This window comes from Choloepus didactylus, chromosome 4 (genome assembly GCF_015220235.1).
Source record: "Choloepus didactylus isolate mChoDid1 chromosome 4, mChoDid1.pri, whole genome shotgun sequence".
Lineage (NCBI taxonomy): Eukaryota > Metazoa > Chordata > Mammalia > Pilosa > Megalonychidae > Choloepus > Choloepus didactylus.
Window position 1 is genome coordinate 158,391,057 of NC_051310.1, and position 14,483 is coordinate 158,405,539.

General features: G+C 51.4%; 3 protein-coding genes across 5 annotated transcripts; 2 read left to right on the forward strand and 1 right to left on the reverse strand.

Annotated features, from left to right (window-relative positions):
- Window positions 1-14: 14 nt before the first annotated feature.
- NOP9 (NOP9 nucleolar protein) lies at window positions 15-6,221 on the forward strand. Its single transcript, XM_037834672.1, has 10 exons — window positions 15-371; window positions 574-1,023; window positions 1,827-1,937; window positions 2,173-2,314; window positions 2,434-2,626; window positions 4,171-4,311; window positions 4,719-4,844; window positions 5,018-5,254; window positions 5,476-5,581; window positions 5,936-6,221. Exons 1-10 carry the CDS (start codon window positions 125-127, stop codon window positions 6,091-6,093), a joined length of 1,911 nt encoding a protein of 636 aa, XP_037690600.1. The 5' UTR covers window positions 15-124; the 3' UTR covers window positions 6,094-6,221.
- On the reverse strand, window positions 6,187-11,798 carry CIDEB (cell death inducing DFFA like effector b). The gene is made up of 6 exons (XM_037834682.1): window positions 11,408-11,798; window positions 8,853-8,968; window positions 8,391-8,535; window positions 7,363-7,512; window positions 6,934-7,124; window positions 6,187-6,762 (listed from the first exon to the last, which is right to left on the reverse strand). Exons 2-6 carry the CDS (start codon window positions 8,891-8,893, stop codon window positions 6,636-6,638), a joined length of 654 nt encoding a protein of 217 aa, XP_037690610.1. The 5' UTR covers window positions 8,894-8,968; window positions 11,408-11,798; the 3' UTR covers window positions 6,187-6,635.
- Window positions 8,850-14,211, forward strand: LTB4R2 (leukotriene B4 receptor 2). Of its 3 annotated transcripts, XM_037834676.1 has the most exons (3): window positions 8,850-9,355; window positions 9,783-9,917; window positions 11,471-14,211. In XM_037834676.1, the coding sequence occupies exons 2-3, from the start codon at window positions 9,892-9,894 to the stop codon at window positions 12,564-12,566; spliced, it is 1,122 nt and encodes a 373-aa protein (XP_037690604.1). In that variant the 5' UTR covers window positions 8,850-9,355; window positions 9,783-9,891; the 3' UTR covers window positions 12,567-14,211. The 3 variants fall into 3 exon arrangements, with proteins under 3 accessions (XP_037690604.1, XP_037690603.1, XP_037690605.1); XM_037834675.1 differs by lacking the exon at window positions 9,783-9,917; XM_037834677.1 differs by lacking the exons at window positions 8,850-9,355; window positions 9,783-9,917 and adding an exon at window positions 10,841-11,088.
- The last annotated feature ends 272 nt before the right edge of the window (window positions 14,212-14,483 follow it).

Genomic DNA, 14,483 nt, shown 5'->3' on the forward strand with positions numbered 1-14,483 from the left:
AAGATGCTGCGCCTTGAATGCGCCGGCGTTTCTGAAGTTGGTTGGAGCCTGCTTGTTCTGTGGTGCGTGGCGGTCCCTCGGCGGCTAAGAGAGTTTTGGGAGACCGACAGGGTCCGCAGCACCCATGGGGCTGGGTCCACGCTCCTCCCACAAGGCGGGGCGCCGGTTTCCAGCTGGCGGCAAACGGGGTCGCGGGGCCAAGAGGTCGGGGCGCCCCCCACCAGGCCGCGAGTTGCAACCCCGTCCGCCTCCGGACGCGTCCTCGGAGCTGGCTGTTGATGCACATCCTCACCTGAGCACCGAAGCTCTGGGGTATTTCCGCCGGGCGCTTTCAGCTCTAAAAGAAGCTCCCGAGACCGGGGAAGAACGAGGTAGGGAGCAGCTTCAGGGTAGGTCTCTCCGGATATTAAAATCCGGAACAGGCAAGGAGATTTAGGGGGTGTTCAAGGCCTTGGGACTTAATTTTATTTCCCATCTCTTCTTCCTTGCCCCCCCACCCCTTGGTTGAGTGATGGAACGTAACCTTGTCGTCTTCTCACTATCTCTAAATTATTTCTTTTCTCATCTTTCCAGAGCTGATGGTGCAGAATGTATTGAAGGAAGTGGAGGCTCAGGCCCTAGCCTTGGCCACGAACAGGAGTGGCAGTGAAGTGCTGCAGGAACTGTTGGGTTTCAGTCCTTTGAAACCACTGTGTCGAGTATGGGCTGCTCTGCGCTCTAACTTGCGCTTTGTGGCCTGTCATCGGTGTGGGGTCCATGTGTTGCAAAGTGCTTTGCTGCAGCTGCCTCGCTTGCTGGGGAACTCTTCAGAGGAGGAAGAGGAGGAGGAAAAGGATGGAAAGAAAAGTTCCCTGGAGACTCTGGAGGAACTGGTTCTGGGATTAGCCTCTGAGGTGTGTGTTGATTTTCTTTTCTACTGTGGAGACACACATGGCAGCTTCGTGGTCAGAACTCTCCTGCAGGTGTTAGGAGGGACTCTTCTGGAGTCTGAGAGAGCCAGGTCCCGTGGCTACCAGTCACCTGGTAAGTATTACAAAAGAAGAAAGTAGTCCTGGAGGGAAGGAGAGTTTAGGAAGTTCAGAAGGAGAGAGTAAAAAGAAGAGTAAGTCTTCATAGGGGCACTTGACCTTGAAGAATTAGCATGGAAATTAGGACAGGGCTTAGCAGGCCGAAGATTACTATATGCAGAGGCCCAGAGGTGAGAATTTGTAAGTGTGTTTAGGGGATAGCTGTTAAAATGGGGGCAGAGAAGGGAGTGATTCATACACAGCAGTGGATTTCAAACTTTTTTTTTTTTTAAATCACAACCCACTGTAAGAAATTTGTTTTTTAACATTATTTAGTATACATATATGTCTGTATACATGTATTAGATTTAAGCAGAAGTTTAAGAGACTTACTAAATGCCGTGCATTCTGTTACTTTTTTTCCTTTTTTATTTTATTTTGTTACATTCCATTTAAAAATGTTGGTTGAGACTCACCAAATTGATATCATGATACACTTATAGATTGTGACCTACATTTTGAAAAGCTCTGAGAAATAAGGTTAGAGAGTTTTTACATGAGGCTTGATTTTTGGAATGCCTTGAACACCTGGCTGAGGAGTTTGGACTGTCTCCTATGGACCATGGGAGAGCTGGGGGAAGTTTCTTAGAAAAATGGAAACAAAAGTAGGCTCAGTTCAGTCACCCAGATGAGAAGAGACATTCTGGTGTACCACATCGATTCCATGTCTCCAAGCCAAATCCTTGTTCATCTGTGGAATCCTTCTCCCTCCTGGATGGGAGTTTGTGATTTCACCACATGTTCTTGATCTTCCTTCAGAAGCACAAAGGGCCCAAGCTCGGGAATGTAAGCCAACTGATTTTGAGGTCCCTGAAACCTTCTTGAATCGCCTTCAGGACCTGAGCTCCTGTTTTCTGCAGGACATTGCTGGTAAGGAGGAAAGTAGCAGAAGAGTGTAAAAAAATCTACTTTTCTAGAGGTGATTACCATCAAATAAGGCCCTTATTTAAATCAGTCTTTTTTATCTTCTTCTCAAACTTGATCTGGTTTGATGTTGCAAAGCACTCTGTAAAGATCCTTTTGTCCAGCCTTGTTGCTTGAAGGTTGTACAGATTGTCTGGATTTTGGGAAGGCTGCTTTTGTTATTTCTGCTGTCTCCCCACAGTGTTTATCACTGACAAGATCTCCAGCTTCTGCCTTCAAGTGGCCTTACAGATTTTACACCTCAAACTGCCCCAGTTTTGTGCCCGTCTCTGTAATGCTGTGATTGGCTACCTGAGTACCCGCAATTCCTCAGCAGATGGCAGGTACGATCAGGGCCCCAAGATCGACCCAGGTTGATGAGGTAGTATGAAATGAATGGGGTGTTGTGTTGCAACTGTATTTTGGAATTGTGACCAACTGATCCCTTTCTTCTTGTCCCCAGCCCCCTACTGCTGTTTCTGCGGGATCAAACAAGCTCCAGACTCCTGGAGCAGGTGCTGCTAGTGTTGGAGCCCCCAAGGCTCCAGAGCCTCTTTGTGGATCACTTCCAGGGGCAGCTGCAGACCTTGGCTGCACATCCCATTGCCAACTTCCCTTTGCAGCGTTTGCTGGATGCTGTCACTACCCCTGAGCTGGTGAGTCAGGAGCTGTGCTGAGTCTGTTTCTGTAGTCTGCTGTTTCTGCTAGTTCTTGTTCTGGAGCCTTATTTTATTGAATGCCTACCTCTTTATCTTTGACAATGTGCTGGCCACTGCCCTTGGAATATTATTCCTGGAGGTTTCCTAGAGTTTAGAATGAAGGTGCCTTCCTCCCAGAGAGGATTTGTTGTGGCTTTTGCCACATGTCAGAAAACACTACCAGCCCTGTCCTGATTTGGATAAAACAGTTACAAAGGACATTTCTGGAATGACTAGGCAATTTGTATATGGACTAGCTACTAGATTAAGATGAAAATTTATTGCCATGGAAAGGTGGAGACTTGTATTAGAATAAGCAGGTTTGCAGATTGAGTTTCCATGGCCCATCCAGACTGGGTACTTGGCTCCAAATCCATATGAGCACTGGGGCTGTTGTCGTATTGTCGTTTTTTCCTTTGCTGCTTAGCACCAAGGCATGCTTCCCTGTGGTCTCGTGGGTTGGGAGTTAGGTTGGGAGGGCAGATTTAATTCTAGCCCCCTCTTACTCTGAGATTACGGCCATTTAAATTCCCTTCCCAAAATGAATCAGATCCTCTAAGACTGCCTCCTTGTCCCAGGCCTTGTCCAGACAAACCAAAGTCCTGAAATATATGGGCAAGTGCCCTCAGGGCAAAAGAAGCTTTGGAGTTGCTGTATTCCCCAAATTTCTCTGGATGCAGGCTTTACCCCACCATTGTCCTGGCACTTCCCTACTAGGTCTTTATTGCTTCCCTCCTCCCCATGTAAAGTTACTACTTTTATTTTTTAAAAAACTTTTTATATCTCAGTTGTGGTGGTGGTTACTTGGGTGTGTAAATTTGTCAAAGCACATCTAAATGTATATTTAAAATATTTAGAATATTTAAAATATTCTAAGTTTATACCTGGAATGCATTGGTTTGTAATAATAAAAGCTTTTTTTGTGTGTGAAGACAGAAAATAGAGCAGCAAAAATAAGAAAATACAAATAAACATTTTAAAAACTTAAAAACACCATATTCCTATCTCATCAGTTACCTCTCTTAGCACCTTAATTTTATTAGTAAAAGTATCTTTTTTTTAACAAAATGAGATCATTCTGTATATGCTGTTTTGTAACCTGCTTATTCTAATACAAGTCTCCACCTTTCCACGGCAATAAATTTTCATCTTAATCTAGTAGCTAGTCCATATACAAATTGCCTAGTCATTCCAGAAATGAACTTTGTAACTGTTTTGTCCAAATCAGGACAGGGCATCTGATTATTATTATGACCTTTGAGTCTGTCACTGCCTAGCACATTCCCTTTTCTCTCTCTCTCGCCCTCCCCCCCTTTTTGTAAAGACACTGACTTGTTGAATAGACTAGGTTAGCTGTCTGTCCTGTCTTCATTGCTTTTAAGGCAGTGCTTTTTTATGGTTTGTCTAGCATTTTAAATTGATTTCAGCAGGGAGATTTCTCTGAGTAACTTATTCCACTATTACCAGAATGCCAAAGATTCTTATCCCATGTCTTCCCACAGCTGTCCCCTGTGTTTGAGGAGCTGAGCCCTGCCCTGGAAGCCGTGCTGGCCCAGGGCCACCCAGGGGTAGTTGTTGCCCTGGTGGGGGCCTGCCGCAGAGTTGGGGCCCACCAAGCCCAAGTCCTGCAGCTGTTGTTGGAGGTGAGTGGATGTTACCACAACCCAACTATGCCCTCAGTCCAAATTCCACTTCATATTACTTATGTAATTTTCAGTTATTGTTCCTCTGGATCCAAGAGGTCTAATGCCTGTGAGTACACAGATAACAGGGAAAAATAAGGACAGAAGCCTTTTCACAGTCCGGGAAGAAAACTGTCTCCCAGAACTAAGAGAGAAGTTTATTTAAGGAATAAGCATTTAGTTAGTCCCTATCATGTGTTTAGAGACTGGGGATCCTTGAGGTAGCTGAGAGCCTACCCTCATGGAGCTAATATTCTTGTGGAGTCAGGCATTCTCACCTCTCCAACTGCTTTCCCCTGCCTAGGAAGACTGAGTTAGGGATGGATGGAGTAGTTCTCAGATTCATCATGTTTTGTTTTCCCCTCTAGGCATTCCACTGTGTGGCTCCTTTATCCCGGCAAGTGGCCTGTGTGCCTCTCTTTGCCACTTTGATGGCTTATGAGGTGTACTATGAACTAGTGGAGGAGGAGGAGGCAGTGCCCGCGGAGCACCAGGTGACGTAGAGGAGAGGCCAAACCATTGACTAATGGGGGTCAGGCCTCCCAGGGCTTGGGAATCCTCTCACCCCTGAGATGAGGGTGGTGAGAGCTCTGAGATCATCAGGTGGAAGTAGCTCATGCTCTTGGTTTGGTGGCTGCCTCCTAATTGCCTCTTTCTTTCCTGCCAGGTGGAAATGGCTGCAGCCAGGACCCTGGGGGAAGTGACAGTCCTTGGGTCTCTACTGCTTCAGCATCTGCTACACTTCTCCACCCCTGGTCTTGTGCTTCGAAGTCTGGGTGCCTTGACAGGGCCACAACTTCTGGCTCTGGCCCAAAGCCCTGCTGGCTCCCATGTGCTTGATGCTGTCCTCACCAGCCCCTCTGTGACCCGCAAGCAGCGTCGCCGTTTGCTGCAGACCCTAAAGGTTAGGCTGCTGGCTTCTTTCTTGCCTCCCCCACCATCATCTGTTCAGAGAATATGAGCTTCCCCCAGGGCTGTACCTTCAGAGTCAAAGGGAGGATAAGTAGTTTTTAGACTGTTTTGACTCAACCTCTGAAACTTCATTCTCCAGCTGTCCTCCTACTCTCACAACACGCTTTCTTGGACTTTCTTAGAGGGACCTGCTTCTTGTTTATTTCAATGCAGGGGCAATATGTAGCTCTGGCCTGTAGTCGCCATGGCAGCCGTGTGCTAGATGCCATCTGGAGTGGAGCAGCCTTGGGGGCCCGGAAAGAAATTGCTGCTGAGCTGGGTGAGTATCAGAGCCTCTGTTCGACTTCTCTAAACTTTCCCTTCCCTTACTCCAGATAACTTGGTGGTTGGGGAGTGGATTTAAATTCAACAGAGATTTCAGGTGCAAAGGATGGTCTGGGCTCTGGGTTCTTAGCAGTCCACTTTGTTTTTCTCCTCTGCTGATTGCACGTCCTTGCACTCCCATCCCTCCTCCCTACTTGTGTTCTTTGGAGAGAGGGGTGTTAGCTCTATCCCAGAGGCAAGCCTGGAGTCAGAGGAAAATGGAGGGACCTTCACCCCAAGTAGAGTTTGTCTTCAGGTGTGGGTGGGTGACCGCATGATGATACTGAACATGGAGTGGTTTCCCTTGCAGGGGAGCGGGACCAGGAGCTGATAAGAGACCCTTTTGGCCACCATGTGGCTCGAAACGTGGCCCTGACTACCTTCCTGAAACGGCGAGAAGCCTGGGAACAGCAGCAGGGGGCAGTGGCCAAGCGAAGACGAGCGCTGAACTCAATACTTGAAGACTGAGGCCTTTGGATCTGGGACTGGGTGTCGATGGGGGTGGGAGGAAAGGGAGTATCTATCCCATCCCTTTTCTGGTTTAAATTGGAGTCAAAAGTCTTACTGGTAAACATTTTATATATTTTTATTGGAAATGTTTGTTTATATTGGGAAAAGTATGAAGAAATAGAGCTCTCAGGGTAAAGTTAGAGGGAGCTGTCTTCCATTTGCTGGGGAGCCTAGGGACAGGAGTTGTTGGAAAGGAATCTAGATGTAGCAGCAATTTCAGGGTGGGGTCAAGATGTCTAGGGGCATGCCTGTGACCTTTCAGGGTAAGCGGGAGGCTAGAAAGACAGCTGGGATGGGACAGTATTCTTCAGGAAAGGATGGGGGTTGGGGGTGTAGGCATTATGCTGATGGCTCCTGTAACAATGGGTTCTGAGGACAGTGGGGAAATCAGGTGAATTATCTAGCCTGCACTGTCTGCCCAGGTCCAGAAACCTGATGCTGTCACAGCCCTCAGTGTTTGTCTCTTTGAAGAAGCCTGGGGCAGAAGCTCACAGCCCTGTTCAGTATGGATGGAGGCGTCTCTGCCATTGCTCAGCCCCCTCCACTACATGGCGCAGAGTAGAGGAGATCCCCAGCAACATATGACCCAGGCCTTGCAGCAGCATGGAGGTCCACCGTAGGAGCTCCCTGGAAGGCAGAGACAAGGGCATTCAGATAAATAAGAACCTGGAGGAGGCTAGGGCTCTGGGAGCCTTTCACAAGGGCAAGCTAACTGGGGAATGGGAGAGTGCAGGAGAAGGCATTGCAGGGCCTCTCCACCTGTAGGGGATGGGGAAGTGGGACATGTTGATGTCTGACCTGAGTATTTTCTTTGGGCCAAGTCCTTGAAAGTCACAGGTCATGGAGTAAAGCCCGTAGAATGTGGCTTTGATGTTCAGGCTGCCAAAGAGGTCTCGGGGGTTTTGCTTGTATATGTCGAACGTGATGCGGGCGATGTCCTTGCTGTGCTTGGGCTTCTCCCGGCCCAGGCCATATAACAGCACCCCACTCTGCAGGGGACCCCCATTTTATGAAGTAGTCCCTTACACCCTGACACCCACCACCTCTTCCCTTCTGCATTAGGTCAGACCCACCCTTGCCTGAACTCTGTCGTCTGTAAGATGTCCTTGACACCTCTACAGCTCTCCTAGCACCCCTGTCCCCAAGATCAGAGTTAGGCCAGAGAAGAAGTTCAGGAGAGCTATGAAGGATAGGTGGCCTACAGCATCCCCAGTGTGGGCCTCTCACCTTGATGGGGCTCCAGCTCTGCCCTGACTCCAGCACCATCAGGCAGGTGTCATCCTCCAATATCTGGAAGAAGTCCTCACTCTCCACAGCAGTCCCGTCCTCTTCTAGAACCAGTGTTAGCACTCCCCTCAGCAGCAGGGCCTTCAATGCCTGTTGGGTGGCAAGAAACAGGAGGAAAAGGGTGGGGCTTCTCTCAGGCCCCTCCCCTCTCCAGCTGCCCAACATCCATCCGCTGGCCCTAGTTATGGTTGATATCCCAGATCTACTTCCCAGCTCTGCTTCCCCTTCTGTGGCTCTCGCTCTGTCTTTTTAGTTGTTGGGGGGGCTCTAACTTGGAGCTGACCTTTTTTCCTATTTGTTCCTGCCTTGCTCCTACCATGTGATTGTCATCTCCCTCTGCTTCCCTCCAAGACACTTCTGCTGGTTTGGAGTTGAAAAGCTGGCTAGGTTCCCTTGAAGCCCATCCTTCTGTCTTATCTACAAAGTCCCATCTCACTCCCCCCCACCCTCATGGAGTCCTCCAGAACTGCTTTTCAGTGGTAATGACACTTAACCTTCTTGAATCCTTATTAAGCCAAGTATCTATGTAGCACTTTAAATACATTAGCTTCATTTACTCCATTCAACAACCCAGGAGGTGGGCGTATTAATTTCCTTTTTATTGATGAAGAAACTCAGGTTTCGATAGGTTGAATAATCTATCAAGATTTATTGTATCAGGATTTGACAGCTAGGAAGTGGCAGATTCTGGATTTGAATTTTACTTGCCATACAAATTACTGTTCGTTGCAGACTTTTGAATTCTGTCCCTCCAACCTTCCATATCTACTGCTTCCTATACTCCAAAAAAAGCCCACTATTTGGAAAATAAACAAATTGACTCACATGTAGCAGAGATCATTCAATTCACCTCTCTGCTTTTAGCCCTGGGAGGGAGAGTCAGCCATACAACCTCGGCCCTTTCTGCTCCATCACCCCGTTTTCACTGTTGCCCAAGCAATAGGAACCCAGGGACTTGGCCCACTTACCTTGTCTAGCAGTTCCTGGCAGGTGGCAGCTGTCAGACCTTTCCGGGTGGTCCGCTTGTGATCACAGACACGGAAAGGTCGCTGGCGTAGTGGAGCTGAGGTCCAGACCCTTCGGCCAAACTCGGAGCTCACACTGGATACTGACCTGGTAGTTAGAAACAGAGAGAAAGGTCAAGGAGTGAGGAGGGGTTTGTTGAGTGCAATAGGGATAGTGGGGTCTGGGGTGGAGTAGCTATAGAGGGGGATCTAGGTTTGCAGATGGGAAGCAGACTAGGGAGAGGGGGAGAGACCATTGGGTAGGGGTGGGGGGCAGTGGTGGTTCTGGAGCTGGACCAGCCCACTGTTGGAATTGGAGAGGGGAGGAGGGTTATGGGTAAATGAGTCTCCTAGGGGCTGAGTGGAGTTTTGTTGACCTGCCCACATCCCCAGAGTTGCAGGGTAGAGAGCAGAATTAGCAGTCACCTGAGCAGGCTGTTGGGTTTCAGAGCAGAGAGGTATTCCATGGTGGAAGGAAGGAGTAGGGGAGGTTGCCTCTCCCAGTTTGTGTTCAGGGCTGGGTTGTTCTCTGCCGTGCTGGGCTGAAATGGCGATGTTTTCTGTTACAAAACTAGGATCTCAGCCCTGGTGAGGTGGGGGATGAGTCAAGCTCGGACTCTGCCCCCCCCCGCCTGGTCAGTAAGAAGGACAAAGTCCAGTGGCAGGGAGAGGGGGAGGGACCTAGATGGGGTTGTGGAGGAAGGATTGAGGCCCAGTCATCCAGAAAAAGCCACTGAAGCTTCTGTATGCATTTCTGGTGGGGGCACATATTGTGAGAGTGAACTGGAGCTGTATAAGAGGATGGAATGTGACCTCTGGTGTTTTATTTCTTTGGAGAGCATTTCTATGGACAGTCTGTGGCTCCTATCCTCTCAGAACCTGCACTGTATGAAATCTGCACTTACGTACTGCCACCCACTGGAAGAACTGTAAGCTGCAGCTTGAGGACAAGCTGGGCAGGGCTGAGGGTGGAGAAACCAGATGGGAGCATGGGCCGGGCTTGGAGAAAATGAGAGAGAAGGCTGCATGCTTTGGTGGGGTGTGAGGAGAGGATTTTTGTCTCTGTTCACCAAAGCCAGGGTGTTTCTTGAAAGCCTAGTCCTTAGAGTCCTGTCTGAGACCCTGGCCTTCCTTCTTTGTTGTTCCTTCCTCTTTGGCCCAGGGGAGGGGCTGGCTCGACACTTCTGTGGCCTCATTCTCCAGAACTGTCTACCAGCCACACTGGGGTATCACCTTCTCTCTCACCTTTCTCCTTCTGTCTCTTATTTAATGGGCATGAAGGAGATGTGAATGGGGTGAGGAGTCCTTTGATGGGACTTTAGCTTTCAATGGCCTGTGTCCCATCTTTGATTTCAGGTGCAGCTGTGATGGACAGTTGCCTGGGAGCACAGACTCTCACTAATAGTGAACCACTCAAACAAGTGCAAGCATCTCTGCTTTCCTGCCTAAAGCCTTGTCTGAAGTCATGGCAGCTCACTCAACCCCTGACAGGTGTAGGCTGGAAGTGTATGTAGCGGTCTTCATGCCTCCAGGGCAACCCTAAACTAATTGAGCTGAGAATAAATGCCCCAGTCTTCTGCCTTTCCAGAAGGTGTTCTGTACACTTCTCGGAGGTTCCTGATGCCTACGGAAGGGACCTTAATAATCCTCTTACTGGCTTTCCTCTTCTCTGTCTCACCCTGCTCCCTCACTCCTGAGCTGACCTCCCAAATACAGGATTGCCTATAACCAAGCCCTTAACTCAGGTTCTGCTTTGGAGGGAACCCAAACTAAGACCTGGAGCACAGATTCTCAGTGTACTCCCAAGGAACCCCCAGTTCTGGCTGTTGGCTGGGCAGAGGACTTTTTCCCCCCTTCCCTCAACTCTATCCATCTCCCAGGTCCCTCTTATAACTTTTTCTTTTCAAGCTTTGCCTGACCTCTCCATCCAGAGAGGTCTTCTTCTCAGCACATCTCCACCACTGCACCCTTTCTTTTCCTCTTATCATCCTGACGCAGCCAGGTAGTGCGGTCTCTTTGCAGTTGCGTGCTGTGACTCCCCAACCAGCTTATAGTCTTACACCTCTGCATTTCTCACTCCTCCCACAACCTAGTACCAAGCTGAGACTGAGAAGTTGTCACCCTGAGGGTGGAGAGGCTGGGGGCAGGGCCCAAGGCAAGAGGTGGGTGGAGATAGATTGAGATTGAAGAAAAAGGGGGCTCAGCAGGGTCAGGAGGCCAGGAATGGGCTGATAGAGCAGCTGGGGGAGTGAGTTGTCTGGGTCACTTTCTCTGCTGAGTGCAGGCAAGGGAAGCCAGAGAACGTAGGGGCTGCAGAAGTTGAGAGGTAGGGGCATTGGGGCCAGAGCTGGGAGAGGGATGAAAGCAGAAGCTGGAGCAGGATCAGGATTCAGCAGGGTGTCCCTACTCACCTGCATGGCCAGGGAACCTTATCTGCACCCCTTTAGTTTATCCTGTTTCCTGGGGGAGGCAGGCTCTCACATGCCTGGACGTGTAAGTGATGGGAAGGAGTTGGATGAGGGATGAGCCCCACGTTGTTCCTCCCCATTCTTGCCTCACCCTCTGCCAGTGTGGCAGGCTTAGGATAGGAGTAGGCATCTTGCCCTCTGCTGCTTTGCCTTTCAGCTTCTCCAAGCCTCTAACCCGGCTTGCTCCCAGCTGGGTAAGTAGATCTGTCCAAGCATCTGTATTCCCCACTTTTGCCCTGAGGTATATGGAATGGGGCTGGTTAAAAAGGAGGGAGCAGGCTAGTAGGGTGGAGAGTGTGACAGCCTGTGAGTCAGGACTGGGGGTCTGGGCACCAGGGAGCTCTGGGGAAGGAACCAAGAGCATGGGAACTCTGCTATCTGGGAGCAGTGAATCCGGGTTTCCAAAGAGAGTTGAGTCTGGGGTCCTCAAGGGTGCAAAGCCCCCCGCCCCCCCCCTCCCACATTAGAGATGCAGGCTTCAGGGAAGTGTGGAGAGGCACAGTCCCAACTCACCTGGCATCAGGGGTAACTAGGGCTTTTGCCTCACCCCTGAATGCACTCTATGGCCTTTTCCAGCCCCTTACAGGGCAGAAGGATGCCGGTCTGCTACCGTCCCCCAGGGAACGAGACACTGCTGAGCTCGCAGTCCTCGCGGGCCACAGGCACGGCCTTCCTGCTGCTGGCGGCGCTGCTGGGTCTGCCAGGCAACGGCTTCGTAGTATGGAGCTTGGCGGGCTGGCGGCCTGCGCGGGGGCGACCGCTGGCTGCCACGCTCGTGCTGCACCTGGCGCTGGCCGACGGCGCGGTGCTGCTGCTCACGCCGGTCTTCGTGGCCTTCCTGGCGGGGCGGGCCTGGCCCCTAGGCCAGGCGGGCTGCAAGGCGGTGTACTACGTGTGCGCGCTCAGCATGTACGCCAGCGTCCTGCTCACCAGCCTGCTCAGCCTGCAGCGCTGCCTGGCCGTCACCCGCCCCTTCCTGGCGCCCCGGCTGCGCAGCCCGGCCCTGGCCCGCCGCCTACTGCTTGCCGTCTGGCTGGCTGCCCTGCTGCTGGCCGTCCCGGCCGCAGTCTACCGCCACCTCTGGAGAGACCAGGTGTGCCAGCTGTGCCACCCGTCGCCGGCCCACGCCGCCGCCCATCTGAGTCTGGAGACCCTCACCGCCTTCGTGCTGCCCTTCGGGTTGGTGCTCGGCTGCTACAGCGTGACGCTGGCGCGGCTGCAGGGCAGCCGCTGGGGCGCCAGGCGACACCGGCCGCGGGTGGGCCGGCTGGTGAGCGCCATCGTGCTCGCCTTCGGCTTGCTCTGGGCCCCCTACCACGCGGTCAATCTTCTGCAGGCGGCCGCCGTGCTGGCGCCGCCAGAAGGGACCTTGGCGAAGCTCGGCGGGGCGGGCCAGGCGGCTCGCGCCGGAACTACGGCCTTGGCTTTCTTCAGCTCTAGTGTCAATCCCGTGCTCTACGTATTCACTGCCGGGGATCTGCTGCCCCGGGCCGGTCCGAGTTTCCTCACCCGGCTATTCGAGGGCTCCGGGGAGACCCGAGGGGGCGGCCGCTCTAGGGAGGGAACCATGGAGCTCCGAGCTACCCCTCGGCTAAAAGTGGTGGGGCAGGGTGGGGGCAATGGGGACCCCGGGGGCGGAGTGGAGAGGGACAGTCTGAAATGGGACCTTTGACATCAAACCCTACAGCAGGGCCTGCTCTTCCCCACCTCCTTTGGATCCCCCGTAACTCAGGGAACCACTCGCGAGCATTTGGGGGACACTTCTCAGACCACAGTTTTGGATCTGGAAGGGCAGAATTGTTATATACTTGGGGCAGGCCCAGTTTCCTCTAAACAGAGGGATTGCCGGGGTGGTGATGGTCCATGTTAATGAATATTGTGTGCTTGCAGGTTGGCATGTGCCCATGTGCCAGCACTTCTTGCTTGCTGCCAGTAGCTATTATTGTGAAATGCATCAGGCAGCCATGGCTTGAGTGTGCGCCCTCTGCTGGCTGGTCATGCCTGAGTTGAACTGAAGCCACCTGGTTCCCTGGTTGTGGGTCAGGCTAGGGCTGGGCAGTGCCAGCCTTCAGTGACATTTTGAACTGCCCTTCCCAGCCAAGGGGACAGGTTCCCCCAGGACAAACCATAGAACCACTCTGAAAACAAATGGAGAAAGAAGCAGGAAAGGTATGGGAGCTTGAATGAGAGGTGGGGATGGAGAGCCACTCTGGGGCATGTAAGAGCTGACTGGGGGGAAATGCTGGCCCTGGAAAGGGAAGATCAATCTGCAGGGTTTGAAAGGAAAGTTTTCCTGTCTGTCTTGTGGTTGGTAGAGTGGGGAAGGGGGAAAACAGGGAGTGGACAATTATGTAGAGGCACTGGAGTCTGAGACTCATCTTCCTCTCCAACCATCTGCTCCACCCCTCCCCAAGACCACCCAACTTGGAGGGACCCCAGCCAGCCACTCACCCAACCAGCGGAAGTTTGGGGGTTGAGGACAAGAGAGTAAGGGGAACAGCATGGATATCTGGAGAACAGGAAGAATTTTCCAGGGTGATGCCACCTCTCTTTTCTCTCCTCTTTCTCTCTGCCAAGCCTCGGCTCCTTCTCCCAAGGCTGCTAGTTATTCTTTACTCCACCCCGACGCTCCTCAGCCCCCATCATTTTGAACCTCTCTATCTCTATGTCAAAAGTCTTCTGTGTCCTGGCACTTTTGAGGTTGGCAATGTAGGAGAAGGTTCTTTTCAGGAAACATCCATGTGCACACACATGTAGTCACTAGAGTGACAAATTGGTCCCAGTTTCCTGAGGACTTTCCCAGTTTATCATTGAAAATTCCACATTGCAGGACCCCCTTGAGTCCCTGGAAAACTGAGGCAGTTGGTCACCTTGCCTATTACCCAAGTCTTTGTTTTAGTGACTGTCCACACCCCCAGCAGAGGCCGAGAGAACCAAAGGAGGCCAAAGGAAATCCAGTCCCTAGGGTCATGCCAGGGCCACTGTGCAGCTTAAAACTAGGTTTGGGCTGGAGATCTGAACTCGGGGGCAAGGAGTGTGCTTAGAGTGTCTGTTTAGTCCTGGGTGAGGGAAGAAAATCCATTGAGGGAGATAGGGTGGGAGGCAGCTCAGGAGACGAGCTAAAGACAAATCCAGCTTCTGTCTGAAGGGGTCTTCTTCCCTAAAAAAACAGACTGTCCTCACATACTGGGACAGAGGTTCCCTAGTTTCCTGTTACATATTGGCCATCTCACACACCCTTTGTGGTCAGAAAGCCCTTCCTCAACTCTGACCTCAGTTCTTGCTGCGGTTTCAGCCTATTTCTTTTCATCATATCCTGTGCCTGGCAGCTCCTGAGCATCAAAGCAGAGTGAATGCTGGACACTGGAAAGGGTAAGGGACCTCAGTGACCATCGTCATACCCTGCATCTTTGCTAAGAAGTGATGAGAAGGAAATAGGTTGAAAGTGAAGCAGGAAGGCTCAAGGTCAGATGAAAGGAAGGACTTTTCATATCTTAGCTTCTGCAGGAGAGCTCAGTAGAAGAAAATGCCTCCTTCATGGGAAGGGGAAAGGGGACCCTTTGGGGGCTGTGTCTCACATTGCTGGTTT

Excerpts from the sequence above, each read along its gene's own strand:
- NOP9 (XM_037834672.1), top strand. The coding sequence starts at position 125 with ATGGGGCTGGGTCCACGCTCCTCCCACAAGGCGGGGCGCCGGTTTCCA. Across the intron at positions 2,627-4,170 it reads CTGTCACTACCCCTGAGCTG|CTGTCCCCTGTGTTTGAGGA; the intron begins GTGAGTCAGGAG and ends GTCTTCCCACAG. Across the intron at positions 4,312-4,718 it reads TCCTGCAGCTGTTGTTGGAG|GCATTCCACTGTGTGGCTCC; the intron begins GTGAGTGGATGT and ends TTTCCCCTCTAG.
- CIDEB (XM_037834682.1), bottom strand. The coding sequence starts at position 8,893 with ATGGAATACCTCTCTGCTCTGAAACCCAACAGCCTGCTCAG. Across the intron at positions 7,513-8,390 it reads GCCAGGAACTGCTAGACAAG|GCATTGAAGGCCCTGCTGCT; the intron begins GTAAGTGGGCCA and ends GCCACCCAACAG. Across the intron at positions 6,763-6,933 it reads GGCCCAAAGAAAATACTCAG|GGAGCTCCTACGGTGGACCT; the intron begins GTCAGACATCAA and ends TCTGCCTTCCAG.
- LTB4R2 (XM_037834675.1), top strand. The coding sequence starts at position 9,027 with ATGAGTCAAGCTCGGACTCTGCCCCCCCCCGCCTGGTCAGTAAGAAGG. Across the intron at positions 9,356-11,470 it reads TGCCACCCACTGGAAGAACT|CCCCTTACAGGGCAGAAGGA; the intron begins GTAAGCTGCAGC and ends GGCCTTTTCCAG.